General features: G+C 36.6%; 1 protein-coding gene across 1 annotated transcript in view; it reads left to right on the plus strand.

Moving 5' to 3' along the window:
• The window catches only part of MALRD1 (MAM and LDL receptor class A domain containing 1), a 298997-nt gene that overhangs the window by 201438 nt on the left and 73650 nt on the right, over positions 1–23909 (plus strand). The window contains exons 32-34 of the mRNA XM_081996518.1: positions 2418–2579; positions 8139–8296; positions 16872–17073. Coding sequence (XP_081852644.1) covers positions 2418–2579; positions 8139–8296; positions 16872–17073 — 522 coding nt within the window. The remainder of the gene's footprint in view (positions 1–2417; positions 2580–8138; positions 8297–16871; positions 17074–23909) is intronic.

Raw genomic sequence — 23909 nt, forward strand, 5'->3', positions numbered from 1 at the left:
TTGTTGCTAAGCAGTGCTTACACTAGTCAAGGATTTTTCAGCTTCTCATGCCCTGCCACCGAGAAGCTGGGAGGGGGCACAGCCAGGACAGCTGACCCAAACTGGCCAAAGGAATATTCCATATCATATGCTGTGATGTTCAATACCTAAACTGGGGAAAGTTGGCCAGGGGTGCTGTGTCTTGGGAACTAGCTGGGCATCAGTCAGCGGGTGGTGAGCGATTGTGCTGTGCATTGCTTATTTTGTATATTCTTTTATCATTATTATTGTTATTGTTATTGTTGTTATTCCCTCTTCCCTTGCTGTCCTATTAAACTGTCTTTATCTCATGAGTTTTAGCTTTTTTTTGATTCTCCTCCCTATCCCACCAAGGGGCAGGGAGGAGTGAACAAGCGACTGCGTGGTACTTAGTTGCTGGCTGTGTTCAAACCACAACACAGGTGCAGATACGTCAGGTGACTCCGTCAACCCTCTATAAATATTGTAATTAATATTTATTAATAATTGTGTTTTGGATGCACTGTTAAGATATTAGGGTAAAATTCCTGAAGTCAAGTAATCTATTATGAATAGTATAAATCCCAAATGCATTGGGACTTTGATCTTGTTAGAACTGTGCAAGAAAATTGTACTTGCTGTTTGAATTAATGGATTCCTTTCTTTGCCCTACCTGCATGTGAGGGTGTTTGGTGTTGGAGTTAGGCTTTATTGGGCTTACATGATGCTTGTAATGCAGCATCAATGTGAATGCTCGGTGCATTTGTGTATTCCTTTCATGATTCGCAAATGCCATGCTGTGAATAGCACTAACACAAGCACAGAATGGTTGAGGTGGGAAGGCACCTCTGGAGATTGTCTAGTCCAACCTCCTGCTCAAAACATGGTCTACTGCAACAAGTTGCCCAGGGCTGTGCCAGTCACGTTTTGAATTTCTCCAAGAATGGAGACTCCACAGCTTCTCAGGGCAACCTGTGCCAGTATTTGACTAGCTTGACAGTAAAAAAAAAAAAAAAAATTTCTTAAACTTAAAAAGTGTTTCCTGTATTTGTGCCCACTGCCTCTTGTCCTGACACTGGGCACCACTGAGAAGAGTCTGGTTTTGTCTTCTCTACACCTACCCAGAAGGTATTTCTACACACTGATAAATCCCACTGAGCCTTTTCTCCAGGCTGAAGAGTCCTAGCTCTCTCGGCCTCTTCTCATGACAGATGCTTCAGTCCCTCACAGTATAGCAAGAGTACAGTACATTACAGAGCAGTACACATCCTTCTCCTAGCATTCAGTGGGATATAGGTTATTCACTGGATCAAAATTATTCTTCTTTTAAGATATTTGTCCTATACATTTAACTAAGATGATGCATTTTTACAGAAAAGCAAGTCCATGGGATTACAGTCAGTGTGTGTGCAGATCTTGGTCATACAAAACAGGTTTATGATAATTATAAATTACTTTTACAAAGAACAGCATCAGTTGTTCTTGTAGCATCAAAGTAGAAAATAGGAAAAAAACCAAAACAGTTTAGTAAAAGGTAATTACATTTATTCTTTTTATCTGTATCTTTTATACCTAGACAATGATACATAAATCATTGTATCTTAACATTGCAGAACACTTCTAGATCAAGAAACACACTCTAAATCCTCAAATCCATTTGTGGTTCTGAAATAGCCACAGTTAGACCTGTTTCTAAGATGCACAACTGACTGTGATGTTTCATAGTTTGTAAGCTTTTCCCAGAATCCTGTCACAGCGGTAGTCCTTCCTCTCACTCAGCAATAGTGTAACTGCCTCTGCTTTATAGCTAGGGAAAAAACCTCTAAAAGCCAAAGAATAGTTTGTGATGCTATTTGATTCATCTCTACTGCAGCATTTGTAGAATTTTATTGATTAATTACTTTTCCAAAGTCACCTGAAACATCAGAGGCAGATCTAGAAATGAGAAGTTTAACAAAGATCTCCTGAATTCAGTCAGTGTCCTACACACTAGAACTTCTCTCTGATCATAACTGCCTTCATGCATAATACTCTCAAAGATGAAACAACATATGTTCATGAAGAATGCCACTGTGGAAATGGAGTGCAGTTTTGCTAGGTAATTGGCTGGGAATCATTCTTTCCATTCACCTTGAATAATAACCAAAATTAGTGGAGTCATCGGTTTGTCCTGAAGACTTACATGGGCATAATAATTTCTGTAATAATGTTTAAGGATGTTTAAACCTGCTCAGGAGGCAAAGGGTGATTTTTTTTTTTTCCTTACTAACTACCATACGTTATTTATGTCAGTACATGTAACACAATGAACCATGGCATTAGCCAAACGGAATCCTTTCCATTACCATGTACACTATGTTCCTTATAGCCTTTTACATATAAGAGGTGGGATGATAATTTACTTCTTTCTGTATTTTCAGGTTACTACACAAATATTCCTGGAAGCTGTAACTTTGAAACACAAGATCGAGAATGGACCACTGTGTGTGGATTAACACAAGACCCTAGTGATGATTTTGATTGGAATATTAGCAACAGTGCTGTCACTGGGAAAATGGGCCCTGATACTGACCATACACCAGGTATTGGCTTGTGTCCTACATTGCTTTTGGGAAAATTAAATATTCACCGATTTTAAAAAAATCCTGTAGATTAGTGCCAATATAATGGCAAATCTCAGTGTGATTGGTTGAGTTTACTGTATATGCAGACAAATGATAATGAGCAATTAGCACAGCTCACAAGGCAGTTCCAACAAGCATTTAAAATGTTCTCTTTTATATTAAAATTACAATAAAAGTTATGTATCACAAAAAAGCTATGCAAAAAATATATTAAATGTTTAAAAATATTGAGTCATGTAATTTATACTATCTGGTAACTTCTAGTGCTGTCTGAACACAAAACCAGCCTGACATAGTAGCCGATTACTAGCCTTTTTAGTCATTGCTTCAGCAGCACTGTAATTTCGTAGATTGCTTTTTTCAGAGTGGTCCTGATTATATCATTCTTTATACTTTACTTCAACTAGATGCATTTGTTTAGCAATTTCCTAGACAATGAGCTGCTAAATATAATGTGAAGATACTAATTAATCACCACATCTGGGACACAACAGACCTCTTTTTAAAACGGTACAGCATGCCTATACAAATGCAGTAACTGTCTCCAAGTCTGCAATGATATTACTAATTAAAGGTCTATTTGAAAACTTTTAAAGAACTACAGATATGAAAAATTTAATACAATGAAAGAGGATATATTTGACAATAATCTTGGGTCACTAAGGTATTCCATCAATTCTCTTGGGTCACCTGAGCACACAGTGTAGAGTGTATATTACGCAACACCTTGACTGAGACCAGTACGATGACCCTGACTGTGCTGTAGTCAGTCTCTGGAAGACCTTGTTGCATTGTAGGCATTTTTTGTAGGCGGCTCCATGAAAGTATCAGCTTTATGTTTCTGATATCATCTTGTACCCGGACAAAACAACATTAGGACATCTTGCTAACCTCTAGTTAACTCATGTTCAGAACCCATTTCTCTGAGAACCCAGCTTAATCTGTTGTTATCTTCACCTCTCCCAGTCACCAGTTCTGCATTTTTCTCACCTTTCACTAGCGTTTTGTTCATTCCTCATAAAAGTCACTGGATTAAAATGAAATCTCTGTGTGAAACCTTGTGTGTCAAGTCCCAATATTCATGGTTTCTGTTAATGTAGCTGCAGTAAGAATGACAAATTTCTGCTATCCAAACAGTGTGACTTTAAAAGTTGAATTCTCTGAAAATGTAACTGGCTACAATAGTACTCCTGTCCTTGTCAACTTTTTGAATAATCTACTTTTCCTGGAGTGTGGTACCATCCTAATGAATTCTAGAAAAACATGCAATCATGCACCTGCTCTTAAAGAATGGCTGAGAGGCAGTGTGTGTGGATGCACATGATTAAGGTTCCTACCTAATATCTTGGTTTAACTTATCTCCCTGACATTGGCTTGTCAGAAATAGTAATATAGAAGTGTTTCCCTAGGTGGCCCTACAAGACGTTGCTGACAGACAGCTACCAGAATGCCTGTTGATTGTTAGGAGGACAAAATTTATTCATAGGCAACTATGATTATTGTGTTATGTAGACATCGAGCTGTAATTATATATTATATTGCATTATATTATATATCACATAGAGCATATAATAAATCTGTGTGGAATATTAATTTCCATCATAAATGTGTTAATCTCCATTTGAGAAGTGCGTAGCTGTCCTTTCCAGAAGCTTCAATGGTTAGAAAACCTGTTTTAATTTCCATCTAATAAGCAAGGAATAGTTTGTATCCAATGTAGAAATATCGCAACCTCTACAGTTTTTCATTTGAATTTGTAAGCAGAGTGATCTCCAGGTTTTGACTCTTTTTTGGTGTTTTACATTTCCAAAATCAGCAGGGACGTCTTATCAGCTTGTGGCTGTAACCATTTCTGTCCTACTCATTTATCTTCCCTTTTCCTATAGAGGATTCCGCACCTGCTGCAGGAACTGCTCACCTGATAACGAGGGAACTGCTTATCTGCCACAAATCGCAGTTTTTCATTTTAGAGGAAGCAGACATCCACACTAATTTGTGTTGTTATTGCAGGCTGTAAACGTGGAAGTTCATTCCTCTTGGAAAGGTACAGAACAGACAGGAAGAGGTAGAAACTATTGCAGCTGTCCCAGGCAAGCTGTTCCTTGCAAATGAGTAGTCTGACTTGCATTCTTCCTGTTCCTTTGATGCAGTGTGATGACAAAACAGTCACTGGCCCTTGGCTCTTCAGGGAGATTTTGTGTGTTTTTCTATTTCAGTTTCTCTCGCTTAATTGGTTCTTCTTTGCTTCTGTGAAATTACCTAACAATTGTAAAAAACCCAAAGTTAATAAAAAGCAAAGCAAAAGGAAAACAAAATTAGAGCAAATGTGTTTGCAAAATTACCCAGATTTATAATTTGCTTTTAAATTAACTAGGCAAGAAATATTCACGTTTGCTGTAGAGAAAAGGAATCACTTGTCAGAATAGCCAACAGCCTAGATACTGATAATCTGTAATGTCCAGAAGTATCTAGCAGCCCATTCCTGACCCACATCTAAGTCCTTCTTGTTACAAACTCATTTTCTCTAGTTACTAAGCAAATAAATTCATTGTACAGACCATACAATAGAGCAATATAGGACAAGAGGAAATGGCCTCAAGTTGCGCCAGGGGAGGTTTAGATTGGATATTAGGAAAAATTTCTTCACCGAGAGGGTGGTCAAGCATTGGAACAGGCTGCCCAGGGAGGTGGTGGAGTCACCATCTCTGGAAGTGTTCAAAAAACGTGTGGATGTGGCGCTTCAGGACATGGTTTAGGGAACATGGTGGCGCTGGATTAATGGTTGGACTTGATGATCTTGAAGGTCCTTTCCAACCTTGCTGGTTCTCTGATTCTGTGAATAGTTAGAGCAATATAACAAAGCCTGTGATACCAACTTTGTGTTAACCTTATTGGCATAATTTTGTGTGAAGGAATCTCGTACAGGGTTAAATCTGTCTTATGTTGCTTCATCTAGCAGAATTTAAATTAACATTACAGATTTCAGATGGATAGAAATGTTCATTTGAAATTTTTTCCTATCAGTTGAACAAAACTAACTTATGCATTGGTCTCTCTGGGAAAAGATAAACCCTGTGATTTGAGAACAAAGACTTTTAGTGGTACACAACAACTGTGTTTCACCTGTTTAACATTCTGCAATGTGTCCAGTGTGTAGCTTATGCACATCTCAAATTTAAAAATATTCCTTTCCATATATTTCCTTCTCAAATTGTTCTTTCTTGCTCAAAACCAGGACACTTTCAACGTTTTGCCAGTGCATCGATGAGGTATTTAAATATTCAGAGGATATAGCTGATCAAGTGCAGAACATTTCACCCTCAAAAACTTCAGCCAAATGTCAAAACAAGCTTCTTTAACTTTTGCTATATATCATATATAATTTTGCCATATATCATGTACCAATGAGCCAGACACCGTGGTCTTTCAGTTTGCTGGTCAGTATGCAACTATATGGGACCATTCTATTTATGAAGAATATAGTATATCCATGTCATTATAATCTTTCAGATATTTTTTCTCTCCTGAGAAAATGTACATGTTTCTTGAAAAAGCTTGAGGCATAACATATTACCCAGATAACCTCACCTGAAAACACCATCTCAAATAAGATTGCTTCAAAGACAGCAAGAGAAACTAACAATTCCGTGGCACTCATTACAATTTACAAATAGTCCAAATTCTGGCTTTCCTTTGACTGAGATCCAAACTGAATAATTCTCACTCTGAACAAACGACCATTTGCAGGTCTGTAAGAATGGCTTGTTGGCTAGCAGTTTGAAATTCCATTACATAGCTTCACTTTATATGTGAAAGGCCTAAAATTGCAATCAATTTTAGGTAGAAATAACTTCAGCTCACTTCAGGTGGGAAATTTTTTTTTATATTTTCACCCCAGTCCAAGTGGGTCTGACTCCTGAAGTAACACAACAATGAGCAGCTTTCTGGTTTTGCTTTCTTAAAATCCTTATTTGCCACCTTATCAATAAGAAATGCTAACTTGTATCTCATGTTGCTCTTAAAGCTGAAAAAAATTTTTTTTTTTGTAACACAAAATTATTTAGTGATAGAAAAATTGTAAGAGAAGGAAATAATTTGCCTTCTAGGTCTTATAACGAGGCTGCCAGCTGGGAGGCTTTCATCTGTCTGACAGAAAATTTAGCGATCATGCCTTAGCATATGATGCTTACACTATTTTAAAACTTAGTCAATAAAGGGAAAAGCTAAACTTTAGAAATTAAGCTGGGTCCATCACTACCCAGTTTGTTTTACAAATATTTCTTTCCTTTCCCAAGTTGCAATTATTTCATTGAACATCTGTGCATCTGCCTCAAGACCATCACAATTGCTGTTCTCTTCACAATCACTCTTCTTAGAAGTTACATCCCACACAGATGTGTAAATCATACACTTTTTTCTTCACAAATCTGCATTCCTGAATTATTTTACATTCATGCAGAATGAGGATTGAGAAACTTTAAATTGCAGAGCATGTGAAACTACACTCCTAGATTCAGCTGCAGAATATATGAGTTCATATATGAGGAGTGGGTGTACAGGGTGATAAGAAGGCACCAAGTTTATTTTTAAGGATTTGAGAATTTATTGGCATAAGAAAGAGAAGTATATTGCAGAGGCACACTTTATACAAGTTCATCCATAACTTAATTCAAAATCTCCTTCCATGGGAATAGCCGTCTTCTTTACAAAGCATTCATTAATAAAACAAATAAAAAAAATGTCCTAATTGACAGGAAATCAGTCTTTTCGGGTGTATCACTTGATTAGCTGTTTACAGAGAGGCTTAGAAGAGCTCCCATGGGACTGGCTGGCTGGACTATTATTATAATTCTGATCATGTTTTATATGTCTTGTGTCCCTTAAAAGAAAAGTTAGGACACATTCCTTAGATTAAAAATTCTAAACTTTTGTCTCCTGAGAAGACTAAATGTGACCTTGAGCAGTGTTAATAGAAAAAAACCAAAAAACTTCTCTCATCTGAATAACTGAGGTATTTTAAAAGTTTGAGAGTTTTGAGAGAGCTCACTTAAAAATTTCTTGCTGAAATACAGCTTAGTAATCAGCCTTACTAATTCTGTTATATGTACCTTACCAATGTGTTTCATCATTTCACACATTTATGAATGAGATTTCCTGGGTAAGAACTATCAGCAAAGGCGTTCCTGACTCCGGTAATGTCAGCCTTCAAACTGATCTTTAGAATCTGCGAGTGCATGTTTGTGTTTGCCACATGGTTTAAATTTGTTACTCAAAGATGAATCAAGTATTTACACAAGGATAAAAAAGGCAGAGTGAGCTCTGAGGAAGGTTATATTAATATTGTATGTAAAAACCAGAAATACACAAATTATTAACATGGAAGATTTCTGTACAACCAAGGTAGGGTATACATGTATGTGGTAAAAGATACCAGTATCTGTGTGTGTAAAACTGCTTATGCTGTGAAACATCAAGTAGTATGGAAAAACTTTACATCTTTTTTATCTTTTTATTAAGGTAAAGGACAGCATTTTTTGTATGTAAACTCATCTGCCCAGAAGGAAGGAAACAGAGCAAGAATAATTACTACCAAACTCTTCCCAGCTAGCCTCGGAGTCTGTAGGGTTCGGTTCTGGTTCTGGATGTTTGCTTCTAGGCAAACAGGAGTCTTAAAGGTAAGAGAAAAAACATTTCTACTACATCATGACATAGTCATATTTGCTTTAGTAGAGTTTGCATTTCTGTGTCTAGAATGAGCAAAATCTCCGAACTTATATTAGCTGTACTTCATCACACCTTCACTGCAGTTGCACCTATATACAAAATTTTTGCTGACAAGATCAAGTGACAATTAGTGTTTTAGGTTCAATTCCACTTGATGTCCTTTTGCTACATAGGGAAGAATTAATGTTGCATGTTTGACTACCATACTTAAACCTACCAAACATCAGCACAGTTCTCTGCACAGTTCACTCTTTAACATAAAATAGAGACAGTTTCCAATGTTTAGGATAAAAACAAGACATGGTTTAAAAGAAATGTTTTAAACATATTAATGTCACCATGTATGGAGGCTGTTTGATTAAAATAACTGTAAATAAAGCATTTAACCATATTAATAATTATAGCTCAAGCTTCCATGAAAATGTCTTCTTGCTGTCCCCCAAGCATCCTTAATGGGCACACTAATAAAAGTCCAAGCAGGGATGTGAACCCTTGTCAAACAACTCATTAAATGCGTCTCACTGAGTAAATATGTTACATACTGCCTTTTTTAGAGGTCTGAGCAAGACTCCTATCTGTAGCAGTCTGTTACATTTTGAAAATATGTCCGTTTTACTGTGTGTGACAATGTAAAAATTTGCATATACTATCAAACTCCTGAACTAAATTAGTCTATGTTAAAAGTGAGCAAGAATATTTTTGTGGTCTTGGACCTGGAATTAAGTCAGGAAGTTTAGACCACTGTTTTTGTACTTAGTCTGTTTGTCTTTGGTCTGGTTCTCCCCTGTAAAGGACAGTCATAGCACAATTCCGTGGGATTGTAGTGCAATTCAGGCTGGAAGGGCCTCAGGATGTCTCTAAGCAGGGTCACACTAAGTGGCTCAGGAACTTACCCCGTCAAGTCTTGGAAACTTCCATAAACAGAGACGACGCAACCTCTCTGGGCAACCTCTGCAACTGCTCGACTGTCCAGCATGAAAAGGCTTCTCCTCATACTCAACCAAAAAATAATGTTACTTTTCATTCCACCTTTTATCTATCTTTTTTAAAGTAATTTTTTTTCAAGATGGGGTTTGCATCTCAATTTTATCTCTAGCACCTAGTTCATACAGCCTCTGAGTATTGCTATAAATTTCATTAATAATAACAAAGAAAAAAAACTCTATTACATGAAGTTAGTATAAGCAGCAGATACTTCTGCTTTTCAAACTGATTTTAAGATTAGTTTCAAATTAAGTTATTTTTTTTAACTTTTTTTCTATGCAGTGAAGACAAATGCTCATAATGTTTTCTTCCCAAAGATACTTCAGTTATTTAAGATTAATTTTTAAGAAGTGTTTATGCTGCAATCTTGTAATTTGATTATCAGAATATAGCTTTTAAAATATTAAAATATCATCAAGTCCATTATTTCCAGTTTACACTATTTATCCTTCCACATACACACTTTGCACATTAAGATTAAGAAAACAAAAGAGTAGGTAAAGGCTGAGAGCAGTTCCAGATTAAATTTAAGTAAAAATCAAACACCAGTTCCTTTTTTGGATCTGTTGACATGGACCTGTTGGAGCAGGTCCAGAGGAGGCCACGAAAATGATCAGAGGGATGGAGCACCTCTCCTGTGAAGAAAGGCTGAGGGAGCTGGGGTTGCTCAGCCTGGAGAAGAGAAGCCTCCAGGGAGACCTTATTGCAGCCTTCCAGTACTTCCAGGGGCTTCTAAGAAAGATGAGGACAGACTTTTTAGCAGGGCCTGTTGCAGAAGGACAAAGGGTGATGGTTTTAAACTAAGAGAGGGTGGATTGAGGCTAGCTGTGTTGTGGTTTAACCCCAGCCAGCAACTAAGCACCACGCAGCCGCTCACTCACTCCATCCCCAGTGGGATGGGGGAGAGAATCGGAAAAGTAAGAAAACTCATGGTTTGAAATAAGGACAGTTTAATAGGTAAAGCAGAAGCCGCACACGCAAGCAGAGCAAAACAAGGAATTAATTCACCACTCCCCATGGGCAGGCAGGTGTTCAGCCATCGCCAGGAAAGCAGGGCTCCATCATGTGTAATGGTTTCTTGGGAAGACAGACGCCATAACTACAAACGTCCCCTGTCCCCCCTCTTCTTCGTCTCAGCTTTAGATACCAAGTATGACGTCATTCGGTTTGGAACATTTCTTTGGCCAGACTGGGTTAACTGTCCCAGCTGTGTCCCCTCCCAGCTTCATGTGTACCCCCAGCCTTCTCACTGGCAGGCCAGCCTGAAAAGCCAGACAGTCCTTGACTGCTCAGCAACAACCCAAAACTTCAGTATGCTCTCAACTTTCTCATCCCAAATCTAAAACATAGTCTCATACTAGCTTCTATGAAGAAAATTAACTCTATCCCAGCTGTAACCAGGACAAGCTATAAGGAAGACATTTTTGACAATGAGGGAGGTGAAACACTGGCACAGGTTGCCCAGAGAGGTGGTAGATCCCCCATCCCTGGAAACATTCCAGTTCAGGTTGGATGGGGCTCTGAGCAACCTGATCTTGTTGAAGATGTCCTTGCTCATTGCAGGGGGGTTGGACTAGGTGACCTTTAAAGGTCCCTTCCAATCCAAACTATTCTATGATTCTGTGATTCTATGATCTGTTGGTAACTGAAATACTATTTGTTTAAATTCAAGTATCCTGGACATTACGGCATGGAACTGTGCAGAGAAGATATTTTTGAAGGCGCTTCTGAAGTTTTTCAAGCATCACAGAACACTAAGAATTAATAAATAAGTAGATGTGTGTGGCCTATCTGTGATTTAGTAGGCAGCCAAACAGAGCCTGTTTTTTAAGTTTATTTTGCATTTCAAACAGAGTAGTTTAATTAACTCTCATTATCTTCAATTTTATAAATAGATCCATAGAGAATTGTCTTACTCCCACGTACAAATAAGGATCCCTGTTTATGGCTTTGTAACGTGTGCTCTTTATGTAGAAACACATAACAATATTCATAACAGACTGAAGTGCTCAGCAAGGAATTATCATCCTATCACAGACCCAATTTACCTTTATGGACTTTTTGCTTTTTTATATCAAACCTATGATCTATTTCAGCATCAACTGTTGCTGTTATTAAACCAATAATATAAATGAACTGTAACTGTTTAAGTGGTAAAAAAAAAGCCTGCAAGAACAAAAAAAACCCCCAAAACAAACAAACAAACAAAAAACCACAAACAAAAAAAAACCCAACAGCCCAAAACTTCAAAAGCAACAGCTCAGTGAAGGTATTTGTTCAGGCTGCACTGGAGGTAAAAAAAGTGAAACTGTAATAGGAAGTCTGAATAACGTGTTAGAATATAACAACACTGGTAGAAAAGCTGATGTTATACCTGTTGTCTGAAATACAGCTATCTGGTTAAGTCTGAATTAAAAAAAAGAGATAGAACATACCGATGTGTGTAATTAAAACAACATAGAGGGAATCTGTAAGAAAGAAAGATAAAAATGAAGGATGTCTTGGTATAAGAAGTAGATGTGGTAAAACTACACAAAATAATGTGAAGTTATGGGAATAATCGTATTTTTACCCAGAAAATGAACTATTCACTGAGAATAGAGAAAAAGGAATCAAATGTGCTTCTCTTCTGTATTCACAATGCACATTTCAATTGCAAAATAGTATTGTCATCAAGTCTGTAATTTGTTTATAGGGATACCAAAGGCATAGGCTGTTATTATTATCTTCAAAAAGGACATAATGTTTACAGCAACTCTTGCATTACCATAGAATGGATGCTATTTAAAAGAGATCTGAATATTGATGCTTCAGGACATCAGTTAGCTATTAGCCAACGGGAGAAAAAGGTTGCTTCATAATGATTAAGTACAAACCCACTAGCTTTCATTAGGAGCATACGGTAACATTGAGAGATGAGTTATTTAGCGCTAAATGCTGACTGGTCTAATATATCAATTAATATGCTCTGAACAAGAATAGCTCTTAATATAAACAATTTTCATTGCATTATGCTGCATGTGTACATTTTAAAAAATTAATTTCTCTTTATCTTTTGATAATAATTTGGTTGTATTTAATGAAACAGGAGAGAATTTTCAACAAGAAATTGAGGTTATTTTCACATCTGTTTCATTCCAGTGGGGATCCAGAGACAGAAAACATTCAGCTTTCATTAAGCTTCAGCATTCTGTCTCTGTCCATTTACTTCAGGAGTTTGTCATAGAATTGAGAGTTAAAATGAAAGTTAATTCCCAATGTGATAGTGTAATTCTAATACATCAGTTTTCTGCCTTGGAATTTGTTGATACTAACAGAACTGAGATATAGTAAGTTTTTGTATAGGACAGATCAATTTTACTAAAAATAACTAAATTTTTTTATTACTTCAAATTCATGTTTAAAGAAATACAGAGAAAAGAGGAAGATAACTTTTTTAAGTGCTTCTCTATTGTGACAATGAACTGTGGTACAATTTTGCTAGTCTGATTTGTGGGTTTTAGAGAAACAATTTGCCTGTGGTGTAGCTTCAGCCCAAGGAAGATGTGCAATGACTGCCAAGGAACATGAGGAGTTCAAAGGCATGATCATAAGGATGTAGAGCAGAAAGCATAGTATCATTATTCATTGGAGTCAGTGGGAAGTTTCCTCAGCTGACACAAGTCTCTGGTGCTCAGTGAAGTGAAAACACAGGTTGTCTTTCACAAGATTTTCCTGCTTGCTTGGCTGGTGATTAAAGACTATATGGTGGGAATGATGGGAGAATACACTTATTACTATGCACCCTTCAGATTTGCATTGACTTCTTGGTTATTAGTCAGTTAATTAACCTTCCAGATGGAATGTAGTACCTTCCAGCATGCCAACTGCTAGAGTCGGGCAAGATCAGGAAGATAATAGGTTATCTTGAAAAGTCAGCAGGAGGGTACTGGATAGCCACAAGTTGTAACGGCTGATGACAAAGTAGAAAATAGCAGTTTGTATTTCATGACCTTCAAAAGTACATGCATTTTCCACACCCCCAATTGAAATAGAAGTTGAAAAAAGGATTCAGGAGTTTCTAACACACAGGACATGTGGAGAATTAGAACTGAGTAATGATTTTAAGGCAGGGAAATGGGATTTGCTAAAGAATGCAGTTCACATATGGACTGCAAATGAACCAGCTGGCAAAGGCACCTTGGAGAAAGACCAAGAAGCAAGTATAAAAGCTTCCCTCACACATTTATCTCATGCAGATTATCATGCTAAATTCTTCTTAAAATTGACATGAATTGTGTATTGGGTATCTTCACTCCTGAGCTTTTCACTCTGCGGTGAATGAAGTAATAACTATTTCTGTTGGTTTCGAGTCTGTGTGATTTTGATTGTGTGTGCAATCTAGAAACAGTGTCAGCACAGACTGAGGAGTAGACAGATACAATGACTATTTAGTACAATACATGCTTGTTACTTTTAAATTAAAATGATGGGTTTTAGTGCACTACTAGTTCGGTATTAGCTGCACCGTCTCCCCAGACTGATAGATAAAGAGTTGTTCAATGGGACTTTGCTAGTTTGTTTTTTGTATTTGGGGGTTTTTTTAATTACATGGCATACAGTGGGATTCATCTTGCTAGCTTTTTCCTCTTTCGCCTGTTAAATTGTTGCCACTACCAGGCTTAGCTTGTACACAATTCATAGGATGCCGTGTAGGGAGGTGTTGGAGTCTCTGGAGGGACTAAGCACCACACAGCTGTACTTCTCCAGGGTTCTAAGGAGCTCACATCCATGAGAATTTGCTCTACTTTTCATGTGTCATATATGTTTACAAAGGCCAGCAAAACTCTTGTATATGCTAAATGTACCTCCTGACACAGAAGATGCTTCAAACTCTCAGTGACGTGTAATCTCAGTGAAGAATACAGTATTACATCTTATAATTGTTTCTTCACTTTGTGTGAGAGAGTAAGATCTGTATCCCCAGCTAAAGGAACAGATCTCATTTTTCTGAACTCTGCTGTAATCTCGCTGCCTTTAGCATATATTTTAAGCTACGTATTATTCTTTTAGAAATTTCAGCTACAATTTTTTCAAGATGCATAAGAACACAGACCCTTTCCTGGCATAGTTATGGATAGATAAAGACTTGGAGAAGTGAAGTAAAAATATTCGGGAGTACTTTGGCAGAAAGTGGGATTTAAGGATTTCCCCAGGCGTGTACATGAGAAACGGAGCAGAGCTGGGAGCTCGCCTGAGATTTCCTATGTACCAGTTTAGAGATTTACACTAAATGCGATCAGTCTCTACACGTTACCTATATGCTTGTTATGAGAAACCATACATCAGGTTTAAACTTTACTCAAATCTAACTGAGGACACAGATGCCTAAATTAACACAATATATTAACTAATGCATAACAATTACATATCTGCATTCCCTTATTCTGTGGTAAATATGAATTAAATCTCAAAGAAAAGAATGCCAAGGCATATTAAATTACCTTATATCTATGAGAACAAATGCTGATGTCATCAAAATGTTGCATTTTAGACTTGTTGACAATTTTGACTTGTTGCCACCTCAGACCCATTGGCCAGTATACATACTGCAAGTTTCATGACAGAGTTACTGTTTGTACTGAGCTTGAGCTGCAGGGTTAATGTGTATGTGCGCAGAATGACTCCACGCTCTATCTGAGACCAGGCTCAGTATGGATATGATGCGATTTCTCTGTACATAGAGAGAACTCCTCAAGCAGGCAGTGTGCTTTGAAATTTTTAGTATGAAAAAACTTCTACTACCAACCCAACAATAAGGAATGGAAAAAACTCACCTGATTTATCACCTGATTTTAAACCATGTGCCAGTCTTTAGCTGTGAGGTTGAAAGAGACTATAGTATTTTCTTCAGATTATTTTGATTCTTCCCCCTTCCCCAATAGTTATTTGTGCAGCTGTGAGACTTTTCAATGAGATATATTGAAAGCATTATTATCTCAATATTAACCTTCAAAAAGTAGAAAATACCTCTACATGATACAATAATAACTAAACTCAGACTATTATGTGCTGTAAAATTCTATATCACTGAGATTGTTATATTTCATGGTTGGTAAAATAGTGAATGGTTCCAGTGACACAGGTCTTGTAACATAGTCCTGACCTCATATGTAGAGTTATTTTAGTTAAGAGTTCCAAATTAAGACCTTAGAGCCTGATAATGTCATTACATACAGTTTTTCTTTTTTTTTTTTCTTTTATGAGTTGAATCACCTATTTCTTCTCAATACTTGTCCTTTTAGCCCTGCAAGATGCATGTTCTTAAGGAAACAATGACACTGGATAGTGCTGTTACACAGTCCTGTATCTGACCATCAGGCTTGACTAAATAAGGTCCTGATTTGGATTATTGTATGTCAGTCTATTTGATGATCCTCTTCTCCAAAACTTAAATAACTTGCAAGAGCATTCAGGCATCAGAGATATTTTAATCAATGCACCAACTTCTATAAAGTATGTGGTTCACAGTGCCATTTGGGCTTTTAGCTTATTTGACCCACCAGTCCCACCAGGTTGGCTGTGAGAGGCAAAGGTATGTAGTTATGCAGATCATTAGTATGGGTTTAATTTTATAACTTTCTTGGGTCTCAGGTTTTGTGTTCCATCATTAAACTGGTGCACTCAAGTGGGAACATGAACCCATGGGTCACTGGAAAATTAGTCTAAACTCTTAAGTGAAGGATGGTGTTGAAAGTGATGAGGAGAGGATAATGAATAAAATATTCAGTCCCTTAAAGAACTAGTTATCATTTGGAATGGATAGAATATGCTTACTTTCATTACTCCAGTTCTTCTTCATTATTCCTGACCTGTTTTAGATTGTATAAGGATTTTGGACACCTGAGTGGGAAGAGCAACTACCTGTGTAATCTCCAGACTTCCCTGTGCTTGGCATTAGTTCATCAGTTGTTGATTAATTGTGAATTCATTCATTATCATTCTTGTTCCTTTCACTAATTTATTATGTTATTTATTTTTTATTTATGGTGTTGATAAATATGCTTGAGCTAATCTACCGTGGCTGCCTGAAACATCGTGTTGTGAATTGCTTGTACCGGACGACAAACTTAATTCCCTAGATGTTAAGCCTTTTATTTATATCTCTAAAACCTTCATCCATTCTATCAACTGTAAGCAGGTCACCTTTTAAAGATGAAAGGATAGCTCAAGATCCTTCTCATCCTTTTCTTCTCTGTTTAGATGAATTTGTTAGGTCTTCACTCATTAGCTTTTACATGTCATGCCAAAACTGTCTGTAGGTTTTCCACTTAGTGATTGTATTAGCAGTTCTTTTTGTTTTATTTTGTTTTCATAGTAGCTTTTTATTTGCAAAAAGTATTCAGTAACATTTGGTCATCACCAATAAGGTGTAGGTTTGAACCATATCCAAGAGGGACAGTACTACCCAGGCAGGTAGCTGCACTACTGGGCTTGGGCTATGTTAATCTAGCTAGCTGCGCTTGTTCGTTGCTTAATGCTAATTGAGTTTCATGTCAACAGGTATACACAGCTGAAGAACATGGAATGGATATTCTTATGTGGTCTTCTAGTAGAAATGAAGAAAACAAATGGATGTATGCAAATGTGGTCCTCTCTAGTAACAGCCCTTTCAGAGTTGCCTTCGAAGCTGAAGTGGGGTGGAGTGAACCCACAGAATTTGCTCTTGATGATATTTCTTTTACCCCAGAATGCATTGATGGAGGTATGCTATTACACAAATATGTACAATACATGCTTTCTTCTCAGAGGGCAGAGGAAAATTGTGGCATTTCATATTTCAATGTATATTACAGTTACAAAAACCTGGATTTTTTTCTTTCAAAATTATTGCAATACTGCTATGGTTTTACTTCATTCCAAAAAATGTAGAAAAGAAATGGTCACAGCAGAATAATGCAAAGACGTATATGCTTTTCAAGGAAAAGAAAAATATGTAAATGAAAGAAAGATCAAATCTGTCATATATGACCCACACAGCACATTTTTAACTAGCACGTTTTTACCTAAAGGTAAATCCCTATCTGAGGGATTCCTATCTGCTCATTGGCTGAGTGTAGTATCTGAATAAAGATATTAGCCCATGGATTGTGGAAGACAGTTTTGTATTATAACAGGCAGTTGAACGTATGAGTAATTAGAGCAACTCAGAATATTACTGTCATTGAGGGCCTGTTAGTGTTTTTATAAAACATGCTTGAGAGGGATCTACAATCACTCAACTGTATTGGTTTTCTCCTGTATGAAAAGTCAGAGAAGGCCTTAGTTTGTGAGGGAAGAGTTTTATGGGTATCAAAGTGGTTCACAATTATTTAAAAGAGAAAATCGTTAGTTCTTTTATCTTTGCTCTCTTCATAAAATATTTCAGCAGCATAGAGAAATTACTTCACTGCCAGGCTGTTTGAGAATTTACTTCCTCTTTTCTGCTACACAAGCTAAACCACTTGAACTGTGCAAAAAAGAAAAAAAAAGAGTTAAATTCTAATGCCTTATAATACCTCATTTATTCTGTGAGAAAGGCAGTGGTTTACTCAGCAAAGGAAATACAGCATATGATACAGTATCAGGAGAAAAAATAAAGTATATGTGCAAATACAGATTCTGATAAGGATATTGGCAATTCCTTATTTTAAAGAATCAAGAGAAGAAGAAAACAAAAGAAACTGAAAACTCCTTGTGTAGATCTTCATTCATAAGGGAAAACTAGGAATGATTATGGTTAAATAAATGCTAATATGGATGTTATAAAAACGTTCTTGAATAAAATTTCTTTCTATTTATGCAGCTCTTATTGTTCAGATAGGGTAGCCTGTGTATGAATTAGTTGTCACGCTGTTCAAGAAACTGTTTTTTTTTATTGTGATGAGTAAGCAGCTCCTTGGAGAATTAATCACATGCTGATTAAGCCTTAAAATGAAATATATGTTCACACAGGTGGCATTTGCTCAGTCTCAAGCTGAACAAAAGTTTTGTTTATTTTCTCTGAATAATACCACTGATAGGTTCAGGCAAATATTGTTTTGGAATGTTCTTCAATGAGCTGCAGATCATGTACATAAACAAGTGCTTCTTCTACCCTTATGTTAATCACCTTTGTTAACAATACCTTAAGAATTACTTAGGCAGTTTCATGCCTAATATAGCATAATAGAAAGGGAAGTTTTGAAGTTATATATTTTAAGTACCTGTAATTAACTGGAAGACCTAGGTCCATGTTGCAACAATGTCTATAAATCAATTTTCTACTTTTAATGGAACTTATAGTTCGGTAATTTATTATGAACAATTATGAATCCAGAGAAAGGAAAAATTTTCCATGGAAAGTGTATGTTAAGGTATGAAATAAGGTAATTTTAATGGAGCAATATTTTCTAATCACCTTGGTTTTCTTCAGAGATTTTTCCAGTTGCAGAATACTTTTAAGTATCTAATTTGTAACACACTCCGCCCTTCTTACAAATATGGTATACCGTAAGGAAAGCCTTAAGAAAAACTCTTAATTGGCTAGTTGCTGTTTGTTGGATAAGTCACAAACTCATACTTTATCTACATACAAACACCTAAAAGTAAATCAGTCTTAGCTGGCCATCTAGGCTCTTTGCCCAGCTGCAGAAAAGGCAGGCACCTTCAGAGTCAACTTATATTCCTTTGTATGGTAAGCTGGCAATCAGCCTAGAATTAGTTCTTACAAGCTGCAATACTTACATGAGGGAAATAGTAGTTTATCTTGCTCTATTCTCTATTATATCATCATTGTTTTGTCTGAAAAAGAAACAGACTTTTCCTTGGACAGTTGACATGGTTAACTTAAATGAAGGATACTTGACTTTGTATTCACTTGTATGCTCCAGACAATGTCTATGTATTTTTTATGGTGATAATCTAGAGGTATAGGAAGGATCTGCACATGAATTCTTTACAAAACATTGTTCTTCATAAGTTTATGCTTTATGGTTTTGCAAGAGTGGCATAAATTATATTACCTAAAAGCAAACTAGGCAAGTCTCTGGTATGGCAAAAAATGGATACCCAAGGAAATGTGTTAGAATGAAAGAACAACATAATGAATTCCACCTTCCCCCAGTCTTTCCCAATCTGTGTCTATCTGCTTCAGAGACTTTCTGAAGGTCGTGCTTTCTAATAGCTCTCAGCTGATTTTTCTTCTGCAAATTAGCCAGTTCTTTCTGAATATACACAAACTTTTAGTTACTGGAAAATCATCTATCATTTAGTTGTTATTGGAAAAAACATCGGTTGGCAAACGTTGGTTGCAGGAGGTCTTTTTCATGTTTTTTAATTCCTTTGCATCCCTCTCCCATGCTCTGCTGTAGGTCATCTTCCACTTATTTAAATCCAATACTTGGAACTTGAGTACAGAGAGTATTCTGTCTTCACCACTTTTTTTTTTTACAGCTCCATTCATAACCTTTAGCTTGCATTAAGTGTGCCATCCTAGATCCATCCTCCTCAGTCCTTATGCCTCCACAGTTCCAAATTCTACTTATCCACCCCTTGTTCCTCACTTAATTGGGCATCTGAGTTCAGGCATCCTATTTTTACATTCCCCACACATTTTTTGCCTCCACCAACCACCCCCCAGTTGTATGTGCACCCTGACTATTCTGCCAGTTTCTCTATCATCCATCGCCCTTCCCTAGTTTTATACTCACTCTTGCTGTTGTCCCAGGTATATATTTATTGAAAAAAAAAAATTTGTCTAATGGAAGGCAGTCTCCTAATGAGTTTGTGACTCGATATATAATCTCCTCTACAGACAAAAAATGATACCTAGGTGCTGTTACTTAAGTGTGCACTGACTTTCTCTTTCTTCATGGTTTTGTACTGTCCTGGGAAAAGTCCTATGCTAATAATCCTTGCTGGCCAGGTAGACCAAATCTGAGCTTGAGAAGAGCTAAGAGAACTACACAAAACATGTGTAATAAAATAAACCACAGCAGTTTAGGAGGAAGAACCTATCTCTGACTTTTTAATATTGCTCCTGACGAAGAGCAGCTACTTAATAGAAGGTGCTATTTTTTTACTAATAATGGTTTCTGAGTAACCGCTTAAAAATCCAGATGGTAAAATTTTAAGATACTGCCTGCAGATAGTATTAAATCACTGCCCCGTAGATATTTGACCAAGCACATTTTTCTTTAACAAAAATGGTGGGAAAGTTTGCCTACTCCACTGCCAGTCCTGCTTTCATTTTTGCTCACTATGTTTATTCAAAGACTTAGCTCAAAGAAAAGTGTATTACCTGCAGTACAGGTTTTGTGTAATGTTCTTCCTTTCAGAAGATAGCTTTGCTACTGCAGATCTTCTTCCTCTCTCTGTATTATTATTTTTCAGTTTGTCTTTAATTACTTTGGGTTTCCTGAGGCAACATGTTCTAAATAGAAGCAATCACAGTTTAGCTGGTTGGGAGCTCTAAGCAATAAAGCATTACCAGCAGCTCTAATTCATCTGAGGTTTTTATTTGTTTTTAAGTAGTCAGCCCTCATTAGCCATGAGAGTTTCTACAGATCCAAGAATATTTCTGAACATTTAAACAAAGTGTGGTCAAGCTACTCCCTGGCCTACTGCAGGAGTAACTTCTAGCTGATGTCTACGCATGGGGAGAAGTGCGGTGCCAGCTCAGTGGCACAGGATGTAGCTTAGTTCAGAACTGTTAAATGAGGTGCACTCTTACAACTTTCAAATGTCCTGTATTTTGTGCTGCTAAAGGTGTGTGAAGATCTTATATTACATGAATTAGTACATCTTAGGGACCAAAGAATATAGTTGTTACTTGGGTCTAACCATCTTCTTTAAACTTTTAAGTAATACTTTGATTTTTTAAATTTAATTTATTTTTATTTAATTTCTTATTTAAAAAAAAGTTTTAAAACCTTTCAATTTCTAGTTTCAAATGGACCAAGAATACCAAAGTATTGAATTAGATTTTGTATTCACTAATACCTGTCTCATAGTATTTTCTAGTTCAGCTGAAATAGAAATTCTTAAAATTTCTGCTTCTACTTTATTTAAATCCCAGCCTAACACCCAAACTTTATTCTGCTTATATAAATCAGAATGCTATGTTTTGTCACTCACTTTATTAATTTAAATAGTGTAATTTAAATAGTGAGGTATCAGTTACATAGCACTTTTATGCATTGGGAGACTATTCTCAAGAAACAAATAAATAGTAAATATATTTTGTGATCTCTTCAGAGATCACTCAAGCAAAATATTTGTGCTTCTGGAGATCTTCTGCTGGAAGAAGGTAAATCTCAGTACAAAGTCAGCACTGACTGCTACTCCAGCCCTTTCATGAAGTGAAGTTACCTGCTAGACCCTCTTTAGCAACAGCTCTTTGTGTACTTATACTTCTAAATAATACTGCTTTAAGTGATTGCTTTATCTTTTGGTTTATTCGAAAAAAATAGTGTTGACACTTTAAGATTAATATTTGGGCTGCATCTTGGCTATGAAGAGGAGTGCAAACATCATCTGGTGCCCTAGGCTCTAGAGTGTTTTGGAAACCAGTATATGCTTTTTCACCCTCAGTCATGCTTTCAATGTTTATCACCAGTTCAGTATTAACATTGCTTAGTGAGATATTTAACACTTCAAAGAAAATAATCTTCTACTCCATCTTTCCTTATCATTCTGTATTTTTTCATTTTTTTAATCTATGTTTGCTTTCAGAGTTTATTTCCTGCAACTGCTCAGTGCTTCCTGAGGTATTTTCCTTCCTTTCTTCTGTTTTGTGATCTACTTTTCATCATCCTTCATCATTTTATTTTAAAGCCTTTTCTACTCCTGTGCTTCTCTTTTTTATCCATTCCTTTCTTCTTTCTTTACAAAACATTTTTTTAAGAATGTCTTTTTAACCTATCAATTTAACACACGAGAAAGGACTGCCAGTATTCTAAATTTTCCCTCACACCCTGTTGCAGCTTCTCTTTCACCTGGAAGATTTGTCTGCATTAGAAAATGTCATTATGTAAGGATACATTGGAGATAAAAGGGCAAATCAAATAATGCAAAACACTCAGCACAGACGGGACATGTTGTCTCTAACACTGTGTCATCTGATCATGGTGGAATTCCACAAAAAACAATGTTATTTCCCACGCTGCTGTGAGTTGTTTCTTTTCTCATGTAATCATCGTTTTTCACTTCACTGCACCAGTTACCAACAAAAGGGTCAGATTTGCCATTTAGGTACTGAAGTACAGTAAAATTTTCAGTGGTTGTTGACAGCTTTCACTTAGGTGAAAAGTCTGCTTTGACATGCCGTAACTCATCCAAGTCTTCCCATTGCTCTGTAGCAAAACACAAACTAGACTTGCTGTAAAGGTTTTAAATAATCCTTACATTGAGCAAGCTTTCACTTGTTGTGAAGAAACAAATAGAAGAAGCAAATCAGAATCTGTGAATTACAGGTCTGGATTTGTATCTGCATTCAAGCCCAAGCCATCTAGTACTTCAAAGGTTTTTTTAAATATGGACACAAATTCTTCCCACTACCCTAAAACCTAATATCCTCCAGAAACTGAATCTTGAAAGGCAGAAATTGAAAGACAGTAATGAGAGATAGCCGGATCCATTCCTATAGATCATCTTTCCTAACTTTCTAGGAGAGCTGATATTGCAAAGTGCTGAGACAAAGAATATGATATATCAATCACAAAACTTAGGACGGATATACTCAGAACTTCAGGTCAGCCACAGTAAGTAAGAAAACGGTCCATCTAGCAATATCAGCTGTCTCCAACAGTTTTGGCTGCCTGGGAAAGAGTATAAGAAAAGGACTATTACTCAAAACTTTCCCCATTGCCAGCCATTTGTAATTCAGAGTCTTCCTGAGCCGTATGTAGTGTCAGCATAGTGATCCTCAGGGTTTTTTCCCTTGCATTTGTCAGTTCCCCTTTTAACATCAGGAAGGTTTTTCATATTCAGGAATTAAATTACATGCTGATGCTTATATGAATGGAGGCTTATCTTCATGAACAGAAAAGCTGTTCAGTGCTTTCTCATCCAGGTCTTGAAAAGTATAAAAATTTTACCTAAATCTTGGTGATTCACTCTTCTGTCTGGTAGGTAGAATGTCTTTAAGACTGCTCCATACCGCAGTTTCAGATCTCACAAAAGATGTACGCTTGACAGACCCAGTCCTGAAGTTCTTTCAGAGCAAACCATTTCCCATTGATCTGCAAACAGCAGAATTAGGCTTTGTCTAATATCAATATGCAATACCATATCAAAATAGTATGAAAGTTTCAGGTTAAGGCAGCAAGATGAGAAGGGGACTGTCCCAAAGGGCCAGGACTCTCTCTTTGTTCAAGGTGGAAAGAAATAGACTTTATCACTGACATGTTCTAACAGAAACTGTCTCACATAAGTGTTTATAATTAAAAAATATAATTTAAAAAATGGATATTGTTCCTAAAACTTTTTTATTAAAGTAACTTAGTAGCAGAATAGTGACTATAAAGACTATTTCCATATAACATAAATAGCACAAAGAAAGAATGAAAAAAAATTATCTGT

The sequence above is a fragment of the Phaethon aethereus genome (assembly GCF_964289735.1).
Source record: "Phaethon aethereus genome assembly, chromosome: 2".
Lineage (NCBI taxonomy): Eukaryota > Metazoa > Chordata > Aves > Phaethontiformes > Phaethontidae > Phaethon > Phaethon aethereus.